General features: G+C 40.0%; 1 protein-coding gene across 2 annotated transcripts in view; it reads right to left on the bottom strand.

Moving 5' to 3' along the window:
- LOC118593783 (limbic system associated membrane protein) overlaps window positions 1-20,321 on the bottom strand; it is a 621,381-nt gene that overhangs the window by 43,394 nt on the left and 557,666 nt on the right. For both annotated transcript variants that reach the window (XM_036203315.1, XM_036203316.1), the window contains exon 4: window positions 115-249. In XM_036203315.1, coding sequence (XP_036059208.1) covers window positions 115-249 — 135 coding nt within the window. The remainder of the gene's footprint in view (window positions 1-114; window positions 250-20,321) is intronic.

The raw sequence follows: 20,321 nt of genomic DNA, 5'->3' as shown, positions 1-20,321 counted from the left end.
GACCAGAAGAACACCTGCTTGAAATGCTATGAGCTTTCGGTAATGGAATCTGTGGATCTCCCTGGAAGTGGCGGTGTGCCCTGGGCCTGGAACACCTGCTGCTTTTGTACTCACAGTTCACAGTGACCTTGACTTGTTTGACATCCGCAGAGGAGACCTCGTTGGCAGCCTTGCACTCGTATTTGCCTGACTGCTCCCTAGTGATGCCTAGGATCTCCAGATATTCTTCTTCTCCTTCAAATTCTCTTCCTGAAAAAGAAAACAAAAAACAGACAATTAAATGATTTTTTACAAGTCTAAAATATGCTGCAGATTGCTTCTCCCCATCCCCTCTTTTTTTAAAGCAATAAATCATCACAGCTTTTCATTAATTTGACAACATGCTTTGTCTGAGGTCAAATTCTACAGACACAGGCCTCAAGATAAAGTTTGTTCTGAACATGATTAAGTGGTAAGTGTTTTGAGGGAAAACAGAGGATCTGGGAAATGGGAGCTGGAAGAGAATGAAGCCAAACAAGGTCATGATGTCAGGTTAAGTCCCTAAAAACCGAAAACCCCTGACTCTGTCCTTTGGGGACTCTGGGGACCACATATGTCCCTTTTCAATGTGATAACAAGAAGACAAGAGGCCAGAGTACTCAAACATTCATATATGTCAATCTTTGATCAAGTATTTGGAACAAGGTAGGGGCAGGATGCAGCATGAAGCACCAGAAATATGTATGAAGCACTGTTATCATCTTTACACTACTAGGCATGCTCTTACATAAAAATAGCTATTAGAAAATGAGTAGCTTGTGACAAATGCCAGTCTTCTGATGTATGTGGATCTTGCTTTCAATAACAATCATATGCCAGGACTAGAAAGATGGTTCAGTAGTAGAGAGAGCTTGCTGGTCTTCCACAGCCCTCAAGTTCAATTACCAGCATATCAAGCAGCTCACACCATCTATGACTCTGGTTCCCAGGAACTCAATGCCCTCTTCTGGATTCTGTAGGCACTCACAGCAGGCAAGCGTGCTCACACACACACACACACACACACACACACACACACACACACATACACACACACACATACATACACACACACACACACACACACACACACACACCCTTTAAAAATAGAGCTAAATTTAGTCTGTAAGACTAAACCCTGTGCTAATCCTTATCTTGAAGCTATGCTGTATTTGTTTTATATTACCATCCAGGCTTTCAAGCTATGGGTAGATACATGAGAACATGAGGCTGATGGTGTGTTTGGTGATAGACTGTGGTACCAAGTCTGGGCGTAGGGAACTACACATCACAGGATTAACAGTTGGAATTTGAGGCAGGGAGGCCCCATTTTGGAACAATTTACACAATTGAATGCTTTTGTTTTCCTAAAGAAAAACTAGATAGAAAGTCTTTTAAACTCTCATATGGAACCTAACTGATTAAATGAACTTTTTTTTCTGAATAGATTGAAAGAAGAAAAAAGTGTGGTGGGGTGGACATTAAAGTGGAAAGAGAAGGTGGACAAGGAGATTGGGCAAGAGAAAGAGCTTAGCTAGCGCTTAGACAGAAAGGTCTGTGGACTTCAACTTTAATTAAATTCTACGTCCCTCACCTGCCCAAATTCAAAACTCCATTGCCCATTGGGTTAGCACAGAGCAGCTGGGAAGGGTGTTGAAACAGTCTTGCCCCCATGATGGAATCTTGCTCCCCGTCATGCTACACTAAATGGTACCAATTAATGGCTGTGCTCAAATGCCACAAGCTGTTCCTTTCCTGAAAATCCCCTAATGGCCAACTCAACATAACATCCAGCCGGCATGGACATGAGTTCATTGTTTCGATATGTCAACCAAGCTTCAAGCCTGCTAACTAGACTCCCAGCAGAACACGGGACCTCTTTGATAGCATTCTATCACATAACTCTCGGGAACACTGGAAGTGTCAAATCCCTGCCAACCATCAAGCTTTGAGAAAACTATTCCAAACAGGGAATAGGCTGTAATGATAAAAGATTATTTAGTTTGGACTTAGTGAATACTGGATAGGACATGTTTGTAATGAAAATGCTGCAACATTGCTCTAAGATATATCTTGGGATATTATTTCCAAATGGTTAATTCACACCTATGTTTTCCCTTCCCCACCTTCAAGCATGTAGTCAGGCAGGAATTTATATTCCATATGTAGAATGTATGAGAGGTCACTTGATTGGGCCAAAGAGTAATGATAGATTACAACAGGAAGTTGCTGTGGAATGGTCCTTCTGTACACCGTGAAAATGTGTTGTTCTCAATGTTATTAAAAAGCTAAGTGTCCAATAGCTAGGCAGGACTTTCAGGGCAGAGAGAATGCTGAGAGGACAAAGGACAGAGTCTTGGGAGTTTCAAGCAGATACAGAGGGAAACAAGATGAACACGCCATGTTGAAAGAAGATATTGCCACATGGCAGAAGGTAGATAAGAAATATGGATTAATTTAAAATGTAAGTGTTAGCTAGTAACAAGCCTGAGCTATTGGCTGAACATTTATAACTAATAACAAGCCTTTAAGTGGTTATTTGGGAAAGGCTGCCTGGGCACAGAGAAACTGTGCCTATAAGAAGTGTTAAAGATGACTACAAGGGCTTTCAGATTTCTCCACCAGCCCTCTTCAAAACCCACAAATCTTATTCTTATTTTTTTCATTATTAAGAAATTTTTATTCATTTTACATACCAATCACAGATCCCTCTCTTCCCTCCCCCCACAACCCACTCCCCATTCCTTCCTACAAGAAAGTAAGGCCTTCCATAGGGAGTCAACAGTGCCTGGTACATTCATTTAGGCAGGTTCAAGCCCCTGCCATAGCCCATAGGTAATGGGCTCCAAAAAAGCCAGCTCATGCACCAGGGATGGATCCTAATCCTACTGTCAGGGGGCCCCTTAAGTAGACCAAGCTACACAACTTTCTGGCTTATGCAGAGGGCCTAGCCCAGTCCCATGGAGGCTCCACAGGTGTTGGTCTAAATTTCATGACTATGAACTAGTTTGGTTTGGTTGACTCTGTAGGTTTCCCTATCATGATCTTGATGCCCCTTGCTCACAGAATCCCTCTTCTCTATCTTCAACTGGACTTCTAGACAAATCTTTTTCTTAAGTGAGTATGGAATCTTCAATAGGAGAATGAGAATTGGTACAGGCTTGAGAATGCCTGAAACACTGCATTCTTTTCAATTCCCACAACATGTCAAGAAATAGGAGGAGGAGTATGGATCCCCTCCTCACATTTTATTTTTTTAAAGAAATAAGTCTGTTGTGGGAGAAAGATACATTGGTCAATATTCACTCAGGCTTTGCTAGTTTGGGAAGAGGGAACCTCTGAGGGTAAATATTCAAAGAATGAAAGAAAATAAAGCCATGCTTATTGGATTTGGGGTTTGGGATTCTTATACACCAATGCACACGTTAATTAATCTAATTTTTTTCCTGAAAAGTACGCAATAAAGCAAATCTCCATCATATAAACTTTCAGTCTCATGTCTGTAAAAGAACTTTCCCAATATTACTTGAGAAGGATAGGGGCATTTTCTTTCCATGATAATACATATGAGGGAGGCAGATTTCCTTTATTCTCCCATGATAGCCTCCTCCACTCTAGTGCTACCTCTTTTTCCAGAATATAACACCTGGCCAGAGTCTCATTAGAGTGAAGAAGTTCTGGTAGGATAAAGTACATGACTTTCCCTCATTCAATGGGCCTGATAATCATTTACAATATTGGATAAGACCTCTGTATGCACCTTGTCTTTTGCCCTTTCCTTTCTTCTGGATCCTCTTGCAAAAATGCAGGCATTTTTGGCATTCTTGCTATTATATTCTGTCTAAGCCCACAAGAGGGTTACCTGTAAGGCATTATATCTATGACTTCACTTGAGAATTTCTCATTAGTTCAGAGTAGTAGGACAGCAAGCACAGGTCTTCTATTGCTAGAAATCCAAAGTTCCAGATTTTAAACCTCTTGGGATGTTTCTTACTCATAGCATCCCCATGAACTTGCATGAGGTTTGCCATTGAGATAGCTTGATACAGGTTTAATAGTTGGCCCTTCCATAATTTGAATGTTGAAACTTAACTTACAACGTGTTGCAATTTGGAAGTACAGTCTTAGGGAGATGATAAGAGCATGGGAATGGGCCCCATAATGATACAACAGCAAATAGTTTTCTATGAGTGAGTAAATGAGCCCTCACTAGACAATGTATATGCGGGCATGCTGATCTTGGAATCTCCAACCTCTAGAACTGTGAGAAACAAGCCCCTGTTGTTTGTAAGCCACCTATAGTTTTTGTTGTTGTTTTGTTTTTTATTATAGCTGTCCTGATGGGCTGGGGCACAGTTGATCAGCATTAAGCAAGAGAAGCAGGTACTAGAGGTAGTTACAACACCTCATATAGCTTAAGAGAATGGAACCAAGTATGGAAGCCATCATAAAAATCCATTCCTTTTTAATTATCCTAATAGAGTACCATTTTGCTGTGGGCAGAGTGTATTGCTGTTAAAGGCTGGATAGGGGCATTGCTTGTTATGTCCCAGGGATGTAAATGCTATGTGGAGTGCTTGCTTCAGCAACCAGCTGAACTCCTGCAGACACAGTGGTGACAAGATGCTTTTCCTTTTGTCTCAGCAGCTGCAATTCTTTGTTTTAAAGCATGCAATTGTGAACCAGAAAATGCTGAAGTGCAACTCCTAGTCTCTGGTGCTTTTCCTTTCACTCAGTGTGTGTCTGCCCACAGAGGCATGGGTTCTCTCAGTCACACCATCCAGCTGCTGGCCACTCAAGGGCTCCGTCACCATTTCCCATCCTTTCAAAAACTTCTCAGGTCCAGAAAGTGACCCATAACCTGCCATTTAAGTTGTCTGGAGAACTTGCCCAATAACCACAATTTAGATCATTCCCTTATTCCAATTTGTTATCGTCTGCCCTGTACAAACTTTGCTTAAAATGCTAATTTCAACATTTTTGTATTTTAAACATCTCAACCACTTTGCTCACTCTGATGGGTGTTATGTTTATTCTGGTGTTCAGTGTTTAGTTTAAATTACCCTTTGCTTAGTGTAATTTTGTGTCTTCTGGCAATAATTCAGCTATAGGCCAAATAATGTTCTGTCTTCTTCAGAATCCCTACCTTTCACACATTGCACTCAATTATCATGTTCCCCTTTAGTCTCTGTTTTTTCAAGTTGTGCATTATTAGTTATTTTAATATGTCTTCGTGAGTAGGAAAGAAGAGCCCAGCACTAATAGCAAGAAGGAAGCAACCTCTTTGGTGTTTCCCACTGTGGAAGTGAAGCATCTAGAAATAACACCTATTAGAGTATACAGATGCTATGCTGAGGACGATATCTGCTTTGGTGAAATTGAGTTTACAAGGTCAACTAGTCCTTATAAGCAAGCAGTTATTTGCAACTAAATATACTTTCATGGAGCTGCTCATCTTCTCTCTCTCTCTCTCTCTCTCTCTCTCTCTCTCTCTCTCTCTCTCTTTCTTCTCCCTCCTCCTTTCTTCTCCATTTTCTTACTCTTTCTCCTCCTTCCACAAATATGGGGATAGAGACAGACAGACAGACAGAGACAGAGAGACACAGAAGAGAGAGAGAAAAAGAGAGAGAGACACAAAAATGAGAAGAGAGAAAGGGACAGAGAGAGAGCAACACAGAGATGAGACACAGGAAGAGACACAGGACAGAGAGAGAGAGAGAGAGAGAGAGACAGAGAGAGAGAGAGACAGAGAGACAGAGAGAGACAGAGACAGAGAGAGATTGGAAGAGTTATTAAATCAAACCCTAATATGAAAATGCACTAGTCCTCTAATATTTACTCAGTAAATGCAGTAGGCTATTCTTAATTTTTTCCCTAGGATATGACAACTTCTGCGACATAAAACAGTTCATTTTAAAGGTCATCTACTTTATAACTCATTAAGAGATCTGTAATTCTTTTTCCTTTACTTGAGATTCAAGAAGTGCAATTCATGAAACTTGATAAATGTTAGTGTTTTGTGGGTTTAACAATGCAGAATTCAGAGGACTCGTGTCTGTTTAGAAATAAATAAATCATTTTTTTTTTCTGTGCTCCAAGAAGAGTTTCAAAGCAACTTAGCAGATCAATCTTTCCTTAAGGGAAAATGTGTTTGAAATGGCATTCCCTTTACTCACCTAAATTTGAATACTTATGTATAAATGGTTGTAAACACATTAGCTATAAATACAAGCATACATAGAGTTTAATGAAAGGCAAAGAACGAAAATTTATCTTGCAGGGTATGTGTGTATGTGTGTTTTATGAGTCTGTGTTTTGAGATGAGAGTAAAGACAGCAGAGGCCAGCTATGAACTTATACACACACACACAAGAAAAAGTATCACAAATCAATGATGCCAATTGAAGTTTCCTGGGTGAACTTCAACTGCTGTAACAAGTATCTGTTCAAGTATCTGTTCTTATGGTCCCTTTTGTGATATATATATATTCCTGGGGACATGCCTATGTATTCCTGTTTTTGCTCCTTCTCTACATTTCTACACAGCACATTCTACACACACAAAAAGAAATGTTAAGAAAAGGAAGAGGGAAAGAACACAATAAATCAACAGAATGCCTGCACTGGGGTTTTGATTATATCTCCAGTGTGTTTCTCTCCGTATGCTTTGAAGTTTTTGTTACTCGGTTTCATATTCCATCTGAGAGACCCTTTGGTATTTGACAATGTTGCTATCCTAAGGTGGAAGCCACTTCTCACCCACACTTTCAACTTGGAAAGGGAGGGAGCAGTGAGTGACTGACAGAAGCAGCAATCACAAGTGAATAAGAAATAGGGTGGCACACTGAAGAAAATGGAGAAAAACCAGCAACCCTTGTGGAAAGGATACATTCAAGATGATTCTGAGGAGGTGTTGGGCAGACAGATTAAAGAAGAATGAGCTTTCTTGAGAGGCATTTGACCATTGAGATGTTTGAATTGTGTGGACAGGAAGGGGTGGGCTACTCTGATAGAACTAATGTTTCTTATTTGAATAGCAAAACACAACAGTGAAGTATGTAAATTGGCTCCATGCTTTTGGCATTCCCCAAGAGTGTAGTCAGAAACCAGTGACAAGTATGAAGCCAGGAGACAGTCACAACTGGCTTTGTCTCAGTGAATGAGTGTGGGCCAAATAAGAACACCCCAGCTTTTTTCCTCTGGCATCCAAAGAGATCAAATTCATTCCTATTTGTATTTTTGCTTCCTCACACAATATCAGCTAGCTGACATTGTTTAAGCTCAGCATCCCAGATGGGGCCACCATCCACACATCCTTTCCAGTCCGGGATTTGGAAATTCTGTACTGTATGCGCACTAGTATACTTACATTGGTACTTGGTGATAGAATAAAATCAAGATCATCTATATTTAGCTCTCCATGGGATTTATTTTGAGAATTGCTATGGTTATGCTGTGTACTCCACATTGTGCATTATGCTCTGTAGGAGTAGCTGATACTGTCCGATGTACCTGTCAGGGGGCAGCAAAATGTTGGAACCTATTGAAAGTTCATGAAATAGTGCAGATTTGAGGCAGAGGTTTAAGTAAGTGCAGTTCAGAAGACTTCACACAAAGGCTGCACAGTTAGCTAGGATATGACAAGATACTGTTAGCAAAGTCTAAACTAGAAAGCCCCAAGCTGAGGCTGAAACTGGCTGGAGCCACTGGCACAGATACAGAGGCATTCTAGAGAGTCTGAAGGTGCCCTGCAACTCATTATAACACTGAAATCCACACCCCTAGATGGAGATCTAATACGCCAGTGAGGACTAAGGATGTAGGTCAGTGGTAGAACATGTTTAAGGCCTTGTATTGAATCTCCAGCACAGTCCAAAAGAAAAAGAGATACTGATATTTTGGGGCTGGAGAGATGAGTCAAAAACTTTTGTAGAGGACCTGAGTTCAGTTACTAGCATCCATGGTGGAACAGTCACAATTACCTGTCATTCCAGCTTCAAGTAATCCAACACCCTTTTCTGGCCTTTGTGGGTACCTGCATCCATGTGTGAGTATAAGCATGCATGCATTTGTACATAAACACACACACACACACACACACACACACACACACACACACTTCAAAATAAATTAAATCTTAAATCAAAGATGCTAATGAGACATAGGATGCATAAAACTGTATGTAGCACTACATATAACGTACAACATGTACAAGAAAGATAGAGCTATGAAAATTATACCCCAAAGCCCATGTATGTGGCACAAAGCTCTGTCTTTGTGCAGTGGGCACTGTAGAACTGTAAACCCTTTCTTCTCCTTCTCAGGTCTGGTTCCTTCTTGGGAAGTGTATTTTTCCCCTTACATAGTCTCTCACTTTATTTGCTACTCTCCATTTTTCTCTGTCTAATTTTTTTATTTTGAAACTCCTCCCTCAAGGTGCTTATTGAACCCAGATAGCAGAACAGTTGTTGAAAGAGATACTACTCAATACTTGCTTCAGAATGCACTGCTACTGTAATGAGTGGTAATATTCAAGATATCTTACATCAAGTAAGATGGTAACCTTAACATCACTTTCAGATGTGGGATACAGGTTTAGAGTGGGAATGGAAGTTACCCAAGTTTATAATGTAAGAAAGAGCTGACGTTTGAACCAGATCTGTGGGGTTCTGAAGCTCTGAGAATTGAGAATAACATTCTTTTATCATTTATTGTTTATCACATTATCTTGCTGAGGGAAGCTAGAGCTTACTTAGTTCATAGTTTCCTGAAATCTCGTGAAGTTCTTCCTCTAGTGTATAAAACAAGGGGGTGAGTTCGGGGACTGGGAGCTAGCAAAGCAATGGAATTCTGCTCCAGACACACAGGGAAACACACAGCCCTCTCCCGTACACTTCACTTAACCTCTTTACTGTGAGAACCAAACAAAGCAGTAACTGTGAAAAATGGCATTTGAAAATTTGGCCTCGCTCATCTATTTTTAGAAGTTCCCCCATTAATGTTAGAAACCACTGGCACATGAAAATGCCAGCACTAAGCAAAGGAGCCCTGGGAGCCTCAAGCAATGGATTTACCAATGGCATGGAGTTTCCAGGGCAAATGTGCTTTCTGGGAGTCCACAGAAAGACAGGAGAGTTAGCTGGGCAAACACAAAGGCAGTGTCTTAAAATGGAGATCCTCTCTTAAGAGAAAGGGGGACCTCGATGAGACAACATTCACAGGTATGAGGGATAGCATGAATTCTGCTTTGCTTTATTAGAGCATCCACCTATGATAATTTAATCCTTCTGTACACACAGGGTTCCTCCCTTCTTCCCTGACCTCTTCTCTCTTCCATCCTTTTCTCTCCCCTCCTCTCCCCCTTTCCTTTCCCTTCTGTCCCTTTCCCTCCCTCCTTCTCTCCCTCCCTCCCTTCCTCCTTCCTTCATTCCCTCCTTCCTTTTTCCTCTCCTTATTTTATTCTAGAGAAACATCGTTTATAAATGTAAAAATCTTCTAACTCTCATAATACTCCGTTCATCTAAAGTCCTTTACATATCAACATCATTTTTTCTCTTTGTGTGTGTGACTTTTATATGTGTGTGAGTGTGAGTATATGTGTGCACATGAGCACATTTATGCTTGCAGGGACCAGAGGTTGACATCAGGCATCTTCTTCAATCACTCTCCACTTTATATATTGAGACATGGTCTCTAATTTGAACCCAGAACTGGGTTATTTGTCTAGTTCAGCAAGCTCTATGGATTTTTGGTCCACTTTCTGAATGCTAGGTTTACAAGCCGGCTGCCAGGACCACCTGGGATTGGTGTGGGTGGTGGGGGTTCCAAACTCTGGTCCTCATACTTGTAGGCCACATCCACAACTTTCTAACCTCATTTATTTTTGCTGTTTGTTTCTTGGCACTGTGATCTCTATGAAAGTGAAGGGCTGTTTCTTCAGAGATGTCAAAAAAAGTCCCTATCATCATTATTGAGTTGATAGTGGCTACTGCTTACGGTACCATGGTGAGCATAATGCTAAGGTGGAATCTGGGTCTAAAGAGAGAACGTGGAAATATCACCTACAAGGGCAGAAAATAAGAATTCGGGCCACATACTTCAATCCTAACTTGCTTAAGTAGTTACTATAGCTCATTTGGGTCCCCCCCCCCAAACATGAAGAAATGTATTCTACTTGGTGTTTGTTGGAAGCTGTCTTAATTAGGGTTTCTATTGTTGTGAAGAAACACAATGACCATGACAACTCCTATAATGAAAACATTTAATTGGGGCTGGCTTACAGTTTCAGAGGTTTAGTCCATTATCATCTTGGCAGGGAGCATGACTGTATTCAGGCAGACATGGTGCTGGAAAAAGAGCTGAGGGTTCTACATCTGGATCTGCAGGCAGCAGGAAGTGAATGCCACAATGGGCATGGCTTGAGCTTCTGAGACCTCAAAGCCTACTCCATAGTGACACATCTCCTAAAAAGGGCCACACCTCCTAATAGTACCACTCCCTGTGGATCTAGGGGTCATTTTTATTCAAACCACCACAGAAGCTAATAACGTCCTGGGTACAGATGCAGTTGGCATCACTTGGGAAATAAAGCAAGGATGCTTATTGTGGGTTGGAATGTTTCATATCATTAATGTGGTGGTTGGTATTGGTAGGTCTTATGTCTTCTTGGGACATCTTATGGAGTGGAGTATTTTCCATGGGTGCTTGACCATCTTGAGTTGCTGTGAGGTTCTGGATAAATGTAGATTTAAATGCTTAGTTTATGAACCATGACAACTGAAACCAGTGGAAAAGGGGATTCATAGCCCCTGTCTGATGGATCATAGCTGTGATGGATGTGGTTTGAGTAAGCCCCTCAAGGATTCGTGTGTTAGAGAATTTGGTACCCAGTGTATAGACATTAAGTAGTGGAAACTGTAAGAGATGTGGTTTAGCTGGAAGTAACTGGGTTGTTGGAGCACTGTCTGTGAAATAAATGCTTACAGTATCCTGGTTAGTATTTTAGGTTAGTATTTTAAGGAATATTGGTATAAGAGAGCAAGCTTAGCTCCCTCTTTTTTTATCACATGAACTCCCTTTTGTACATGTTTTCCCATGATGCTATATACCAACTATGGCCTGATATAATCAGGGAGGTTTTGCAAGAGGCATTGAAGTGTTGTTTGAATTTTGTTCCCCCAAACAGTGGAAAATGGGACTAATACAAACTTTATAACATAAAGCAATTTCATTTCACTCTCCTACCTCAGCTTCATCATTAAGAATGCAGGGCAGAAGAAGCAAATAGTTAAAACTGAATAAAAAGGAAAAAAAAATCCTCAGAAGAGTCCTTCAGGAATACAATAGTCGTGAGAATTCCTGCGGATGCTGACTGTGTGCAAGATTGCTTTGTAATGGGAGGGGGGGGTGGTGAGGCGAAGATTTGAATGGCTGGACAGAGGCAGCAACAACCAAGATCTTTTACCATTGTCATCAAAACTGCAGGGGCAATACTCGACCTGTTATTAGCGATTCTGCCACGGCTGAGGATTAAATATCAAGAGAGATGAGAGCAGCAGTTGCTGTTTTCAAGAGTCACATAAATCAATTGGCATTTTGTAAGTGAGTGTGTTAAGCCCAGCAGGGCAGCTGCACTGTGGACGCTCAGCAAGGTGGAGTCCTGGAGCTGCCTAAGAAGCCTTTGAAATGTAATTAAAGCAAAGCAAAGCATGGCCACCCACTCTGGCCCCTCCATTCTTTCTTTACAGTTCCAGATGCTGAAATGCCTCATTTGGGTTCACCCTTAAATTCCAATTCCTTTTTGGGGATGGGCTCATTGCTGAACGAGGTGTTCGATCGAGTTTAGAGAACTATTCTTGCTTATCATCAATACATAGACAATGAAAAGTAGAGATGAAGGTGGGGAGCAGAGCAGAAAGGAAAATGTGTAAGCATGGACTAAGAGATGCTTTTGTGATATTTCCAGTTAACACAAAGTGGATGCCTTTCGTAAGGCTCAGGGATGACTGTAACAATGAGGGGTCTGGCAATTGGTGTCTTCATTTTATACCAAAAATGTAGAAGCTGGGGGTTGTCTTAACTAGCAATATTCATTTTGGGTTGCAGGCTTCTTACTGGCACCCTTCAATCTCTTCCTGGGATTTTTAAACCTTTCTGTGCAGCAGGTGGATCACAGTTGGGGAGGAGCCTCACAAGGAGCACACCTCTAAGCCAAGTAAGTGGGAGCATGGAGGAGAGCTCCTGCCTGCTCTTCAAAGCAATTGATCACCCAGGATGGTCCAAGGCACTCAGGAAGGCTATGAGGCCACTGGGCCAAAGCCTAATAGGAAAACAGCAGTGATTTGTCTCCACTGCTATTTATGTTTCAAGTGCTGGACAGGCTGTCAATGCAAGTGGGGTTGCTATATTTACCGCCTTTTAGATTACCGCTACAGTCTCAGGCTTGACAAGTCACTTCATTTACAAAGCATAGCGTGGGGGTATTTCTTCTCTTTCTTTTTAAATAAAAACAAAGGGAGGAAAAGGCCACTGGAGGTTTCAATGGTTGACATGAAGGAAGTGCACAAGACGGTCTCAGCCTGACACATGGATAGTGGAGGAAGGTGGCTGCCCTTACAAGCTTCGCTCTAATTAAATTGGCACAGGAGGAAGGAGCCAATGCTGACATTCCCACTCCTCTATGGGCTGCATGATGTTTTACTGAGGTAGAGGGATAGTGTGGGAATCTGTTGGATTTCATACGTAAAGGCCATTATAAACCACAGACTGCCAACTAGGAACAAACTATACCTACTGTGTTGATACTTCACCCTACCTCTAATTCCTTTTCTGAGGCCTTTAAATACTGAAAACATATAACTATAAACAGAACGAAGAAATGAACTACCTAGTGGGTAAGGGCATAGAGATGTGTCAACATGAAATGTTGAATGAGATTAACAATTCAAAATAGAATGCTTTAGAATAAAAAGGCCTGAATAGTTAGGTGTGGATTTGAAAGTTGTTTGTGGAAGGACATCAGCAGAGTTTCCTAGCATGAGCAGCCATCAACAAATATCCACTACTGCCAAGCACCTGCCAATCCATGAATCAGGAAGTGTAAGACACAGAGAAAGACACCATCTACAGCTCTCTTGGAAGATGCATTCTATTCTGGGGAGATGCAATCAAATGGCTCAGGAATGACTGGTGTGGTGACTCATATCTGTAATCCCGGCACATCTGTAATGCCCTGGATGGTTGAGGAAGGAGGATCACCACAGATTAGAGACCAGCTACACCCAGTGACCAGGATAGTTTGGGTTAAAGAGTGAGACCCTGTCTCAAAAACAAAACATCAGAGGAATAGAAAACAAAGGAAATGGACTAAAAGCTTTGAGAAAAATAATTGAATTATAATAGTTTTAAGACTGTATCATATTTTAAATGCTTCTATTTACAACTTAAACTCTTGTCTGATTCTCCCTTTCTTTTTTCTGTTCTGTATTATTTTTTATGTCTTTCATTTATTCCAGTGTCTATATGTGACCATTTTAATTTTCTTACTTTATAATACATTTTGGTTGCGGATATGAGAAATTACTTCTCAGCATTTCCCCGATCATCTCCACATGTTTATTATTTTATTAGTAAAAAACAAATATTGAAGAAGGTAATATCTAAGTAAGGCATGAAATAAAAAGCCCTAAAAATAAATTTATTACTTGATCACATAAAATATAAAATTTTCTCCATAGTGTAAAACATCAAGAAATATACAAATGATAGGATAAAGAAGAGATTTATGGTATATATGATGTAATGGAATCACATTACTTATGTAGCTGAAATTTTAACCCCACAAGAGTGGCTTGACATTTTGGGAAAGTGTTTGACCATATCTACTCAAGCTACACATGTGCTTGTGTACCAGTGGTTCCAAAGCTGTGCAGTGATGTTCAGAGAACCAGGAGCACCTACATTCTTAGGAGAGTACATAACCTGCTTTACACCCAAATAATGAGACAGCACACCATAAAAATAACATCTGTAAAAGCAGCAGGAATAGTTCCTCAAACATGTCTTGTGAAAGAAATAAAATGCAATCTGACAGTCATCATATGAAAATTATATACAGGACAATTAATCACTTTTGTAGAGTATTATTTTAAGATGTGTTACATTTGTTTTTGCTGTGGAACATTTGTTTAATGATGCAAATATGTTATATTCTTTCATATTGCATTTGTTTAACTCTGTGAAGCTGTGTTACTTTGCCTGTTTAAAATACCTGATTGGTCTAATAAGGAGCTGAGCAGCCAATAGCTTGGAAGGAAAGGATAGGTGGGGCTGGAAGGCAGAGACAATAAATGGGAGGAGAAATCTGGGATAACAGATCAAGGAGCAAGAGAAGAAGGAGAGGAGACATCTGGGGCAGCCATCCAGCTACACAGCAAGCGATAGTGTAAGAAGTAAAGAAAGGTATACAGAATAGAGAAAGGTAAAAGCCCAGAGGCAAAAGGTAGGTGGGATAACTTGCAAAAGGTAGGTGGGATAACTTAAGAAAAGCTGGTTAAAACCAAATCAAGCTATGACTGGGTATTCATAGGAAAGAATAAGTCTTTGTGCATATTTATTTGGGAGCTGGTTGGCTGGCCCCCAAAATAGCCAAAAGAACAAAGAGAGAAAAAACACACCTACAAATCTCTATTTTTCTAGGCATGTAGTTGGCAAAGACGTGAAGCAAGATAAGGAAAGAATCATTACAAAGTATTTACCATTGTCATGCCTTGTGTTTACTAAGTGCTTACTAGGTGTTCTTGTTTGTACAGGTTAGTTCATGTACAATTTAATTTATGTAATATGTAACACTGTGCTACCTAGTTCTAATAATTGTATATGGATAGTGGAATATTTCATATAATATATCCCTTACACTTACAAATTCATGTGCATACGGAAACAAATCTCTTCATATCCATAATTTTTGCCACACTTGCTTATACGTGAAGGCTGATGAAGTAGTGCTGTCAGCAGCCTTCCTTCTGGACCAGGGAGCTGTTAGTGACAGAAGCTGGTGTCTAGAAACTTTCTTAATGCTTAGGGCCATCTTTTTGTGCTACCCCATGCCGCTCACATTTTTAGCATGGGCCATGTAAGACTCTTATAGTAAAGCACTTTAAAAACTGGAATTGATTTTTAAAATTTTAGTACAGGAAAGCCTTACTCTCACTGTGGCTGTAATCTAAAGGTAAGTTTAGAAAGAAAAAGAAAGAAAGAAAGAAAGAAAGAAAGAAAGAAAGAAAGAAAGAAAGAAGGAAGGAAGGAAGGAAGGAAGGAAAGAAAAGAAAGAAAGAAAGAAAAGGAGGGAGGGAGGGAGGGAGGGAAGGAGGGAAGGAGGGAGGGAGGGAGGGGGGAAGAAGGAAAGAAGGAAGGAAGGAAGGAAGGAAGGAAGGAAGGAAGGAAGGAAGGAAGGAAGGAAGGAAAAATTTCAGAGATTTCTGGCATAAAGGAAGACAAATTAATAGGCAAATAAAACAGCAATCTCAATGACAGGATATAGTAGCAAAACAAAAACAAAACACAAAAAAGCCCCAACAACAAAAAACCAGTATTACATGAAACAAGACCAATTTTTATTTCCACAGTTAAGTAGACAGGAAGAGGTTTCAGTGTGTGCCTTATATATGAACACTCTGTAACTTAACTCATCCACTGTCTAGCCATAGATAGGAAGGAGCCATAGCTGCAATCTGCATCCACCCAAGCAGTGAGAGTCGAGTTTGGCTGACTGTGAGAAGCTCTTTCTCCACTCTGAGAGGGGGGTCTGGATCTTGAAGGTGGCAATGCTTGTATGAACACTCACCTGAATTTCTCTACCTATTCCTCACTTCATAGCAACATTTTGCAAAGTTCTTGCTACTGATCAGCAAATTTCACTTGTTTCCCCAGCAAGGGCTAAAACATGAACTTCACTCATCATCTCATGTCAGGGTCACTATCACCTTCTCTACAAGTTTTGTATCTCTATCAGCAATTAGTAGCTGAATAAATAGCCTTAGGCAGAAATCTCTGAGCCTGCTGCTATGATGCCCCTTTCAACCTGAATATTTTGAGGAAGAGCCAACCTAAGTTTCCTTAATGATCCAAATGTTAATTCTTATAGGAAATGGAAGGAAGTGTGAGCAGGCGATAGATATAACTCACTCTTGCCCTAATTCATTTTTTATTTTCTATTCCCTCAGCCCCAGAAAAACTCAGTATATCACATGACTTATTCGGAACTTCTGAACTTTCCTATTGGCATAGTACCTCCACTTACAACAGGTCATGCTGATAGGCATGAATCACAACATTGTTTCCTCATACATATACAATCAATAGAGTCTATATGGAGACCTTTATAGATGGAGAGAGCAGGTGATAACTAATACCTGCCATAGAAACATACTGGGCTCATGATTTTTCCTTATTATATAGCATTACAACCAAGCACTTAAATGCACTCAAACATTTATTTATATCAAAGGAAAATGCTTCTGTGTGACATCTCAGCCCTGTGCTAAATTCATTTCATCTCAGTCTGGGTAGCTGACCAGTCGGTCTTCCAGAAAGTTTGCAGCTTCATCTTGTATCCTGTACCTATCATGGGGGACCTCATTGCAGCCACGCAAAGTAAGTGTTCAAACATTCCAATGATAATGCGTTTCAATCTAGAGCCAGTTAGATGCTTGTTTAAGACAGTTGATAATTGCAAAGCCTATCTCTTCAGATACTGCTCTCCATTTATTTAAGAGTCTCTGGGTTCTATCCCAAGGATCACGTACATAGAATGCAAGCCATTTGGATCATAATTATTTCAGCACTTCCTAGAAATGGCTTCACTGAAGTGAGACCATAGCTTCTCTATAAGGACGATGAAAAACATTACCCTTTTGAACACATTTTCTATGAATTTCATAAACTTCTGTCCAGTATCTTTTCTAGTGCCTTATTTAGTAGCTCGTATTAAAAGACTACTTCAGATGATTCAAAAAAGACATGAAATGACTCTTCAAATGGTATTTCTAAACTATAATTAATTCTTTAGATTAAAAATAGCTATTCAAATTTTTTTCATGTGCGTTCACTTTAGAGAAACTATGTAGGTGTATTGCCCAGATTGCAAGCACGTGGTCTGCATATCTCAGGTTCCTGTCAGCATATTTTCCAGTGTTTCCCAAAGTGGTCCATGAACCACCTAGGGAATCTCATCTATAGTTGCTTCTGCATGGACATTATTGGCCCCTTCACAGATGTACTCAGAGTCTCTGGGGGTGGGCGTAGAATCCTTGGGATTTGAATTGTCAAGGTGACACTCAGGTACCATCTGTTTGATCTTGGTGTCTGACATCTAGATTAGCATTTGGATCTGGGCTTTTTTTCCCTCCTAAGAGTCAGATGGTCCTGGGCTCAGGAATCAATCTTCTGTTGTTGTTGTTGTTTTTTGGGATTTTTTTAGGTCAGGAATTTGAAGGAGAAAAAATTATGAGAGAAACTCATCTTTTTTGTTGAATTCAATTCTCTTTCCTGAACTAATAATTCAGTCTCCATTTGTTTGGTACAACTTTGTAACTCACAGACTGCTGCCACATGTTCATTTATTTATGAAGTTATTTTTGTTCTTTCTTGGCAAATGAAGAAAGTAAAGTTCAGGAAAGAAGGAACTTTCTGAATGTCACAAAGATAGAAAGGAGTTTTAAAATCCACTACACAATGTTGTCAACATCTTAGATCTGTTTTTATAATTGATTTCCTTCTTGCTTCCCTGTTCTAGGTATTAGGCTCTTGACAAAATCCAGCTGTGTTCTGTCCTGCCTGGAACTCAAAACACATCTGGTTCTCACATCTTTTTGTGCTCCATTATATGTAAGTTTCAACCCAGGATTACCTTTGACGGATAGATATGCTGTAAGCAAACTTAGAAAATGACAGAGATAGCTGCTGGCCTTCTCAGCTTCTGGAAGATCTTCTAAGAGCAAATTAATTTGCAAACAGATAAGAGTTTCAAGATTTCTTTAGACCACGTTATATAGGATTCAGAGCTGACCCATCTGCACCCAGTACTCCCAATATATGGTTACAGGGATTACCTGTGGCCAGCTCAGGCTGCAGGAGGCAAAGCAGAAGCTGTCTGTGTGGAGAGACTTGACAGATTGCCAGGCAGGATAAATTGCCTCACAGATATCAATCTTTAAAGCTTAATTATTTTCCCATTAAGACCCCTTTTGCAATGCAAATATTAATGCAAGTGGTTGTACCTTTTATCAGCAATGTCTTAATTCTCAATTAACAGCTAAGGGATTTCTCGGCCTGCAGGCAATCAGGATGGGTACTTGTGGAATGGGTTCTGGGGAACTGGGAAGAGTAGAATGGAAAAAGAGACCCTGCTGGCAGGAAGGGAAGGTCACAGATTCAGATATCACATTTTAAACAACTTATATTAGTGTTTGGGGTAACCTAAGAAAATCATTCTCTCCAATGAGATATGATGTGAAATTGTAAGCAGGTATATTGTACATAATGTATGCAGATGTCTATATCACATACCACACACATATAAGCCTTGCAATCAGTGTAAGGCACAGTAAAAGTTTCTGGGTTCATTTGAGGTATGCTGGGTAGATTTTTAAACTTGCTGATACAGAGGTTGATGAGGACAATAATGACCCAGTTTCTCAGACAATAATTGGGAAATTTCCAAGCAGGAGGTCTTGGAATACATTGAATGAATTGCCAGACTTTCAAATCTTCTCATTCTTTGCTTCCTTGTATAGTAATTTAAAATACACCGGTTTCCTGAAGGTTGAATGTAATTATATCAATAGTTCGACATCATATGCTTACGCAGTTTCAGGTTCCTGGTCAAAGCTTTAGTTTCAGGGTGAATGAAGTTAAGCACCTTAAATCATCCCTTTTTAGTAGATGGCATTACCTCAAGGGCAAGTTAGCAGCCCCCTCAGGCAACAGTGTCTGACCTGATGTGTGGAGGGGCAAGAGTGATCACTGGAAGGATTCGAAGACAGGGCAGGGATAGCACGAGGTACTGAAGCAAAGGAGGTCATAGGATGGAGCAAGGGATGATGCAGGAGAATGAGTCAAATCATACCACAGGGAGGAAAGATAGCTGAAAGAAAATACTCTGACCCAGAGTCACATATCTCTCCAGCAAGTATCTGGACCAAGAACACAAGCCTGAGAAATTTGCTTGGGTTGCTGATCCTAAACTGTATTCACAGAAATACTTCATTTTGACAAGCCATGCAATACTCATCCTAACAAGTGGTCATCTGATGTTCTACACTGAGGAGAATATGTGACAGATAAGCTAAAGATTTCATTCGCTGGATACACGAAAGTTTCAGCTTCACATAGGTTTGGACAATACAATAAGCTTCAGTTCTTTTTTAAAGACTTGGAGATGCTAAACATGTTTGGGGGGAATTTAAAAACTGATACTAATGGTCCTGATACACAGTTCCAAATAGCATAAGGTTTTTAGATCTAGGAGTGAGCAACTTATAAAGGTTTTTATGCACATCAGAGACCATGAATATGCTTCCTTCTCATGCTCAATGCCTATCTGATGCTGTGTCTATCTGCGGAAAGACTATGTGCTATCAAAGACAAAGGCTACTTGCCCTTGCTATGGAGATGGTGTGTTTGGCTACATATTAATCCCATATGTGTAAAATGTGCTCAGGCAAGGGTGATAAAAAGTATACAACAAAATTTAGGTTGGAGAGGCAAGTAATTATTCAATATTGTAAGAGAAAGATGTTTTTTTATAGAGATGAAGATAATAAATTTGATAGAAATTTAAAATGAGACTGGAGGGCCAGCTACATGTCTCAGGAGGTAAAGGCATTAATGCTAAGCTGAAGGGCTTGAGTTCCTTCTCCAGTGCTTACATGGTGAAAAGAGGGAACCACTTCCATTATTTATCCTCTGACCTAGATATAAGTGACATGACATGGGCATGTGTATGTACACACACACATACACACACACACAAAAACAAATAAATAAAGGTAAAATAAATGTAATAAGTAAACAAATAAGATCTGATTGAAGAAAACTTTTAAAGTAATTTTAATCAAAATGTACAGATTGCATCTCCTTTTTCCTATTTAAAGATTTTTTATTGTTTCATAATTGTGTACCTAATATGTAATGTACTTTGAATTATTTACTTCCCTATTACCCTCTTTCATCCTTCTATTAAACTTCTTCCCTATAAATACCCCTTAAGTCTCCATTTTCTGAAAAAAGATACCACTAGATTT

Source organism: Onychomys torridus, chromosome 12 (genome assembly GCF_903995425.1).
Source record: "Onychomys torridus chromosome 12, mOncTor1.1, whole genome shotgun sequence".
NCBI classification, from domain to species: domain Eukaryota; kingdom Metazoa; phylum Chordata; class Mammalia; order Rodentia; family Cricetidae; genus Onychomys; species Onychomys torridus.
This window is presented reverse-complemented; position numbering and strand designations above follow the sequence as displayed.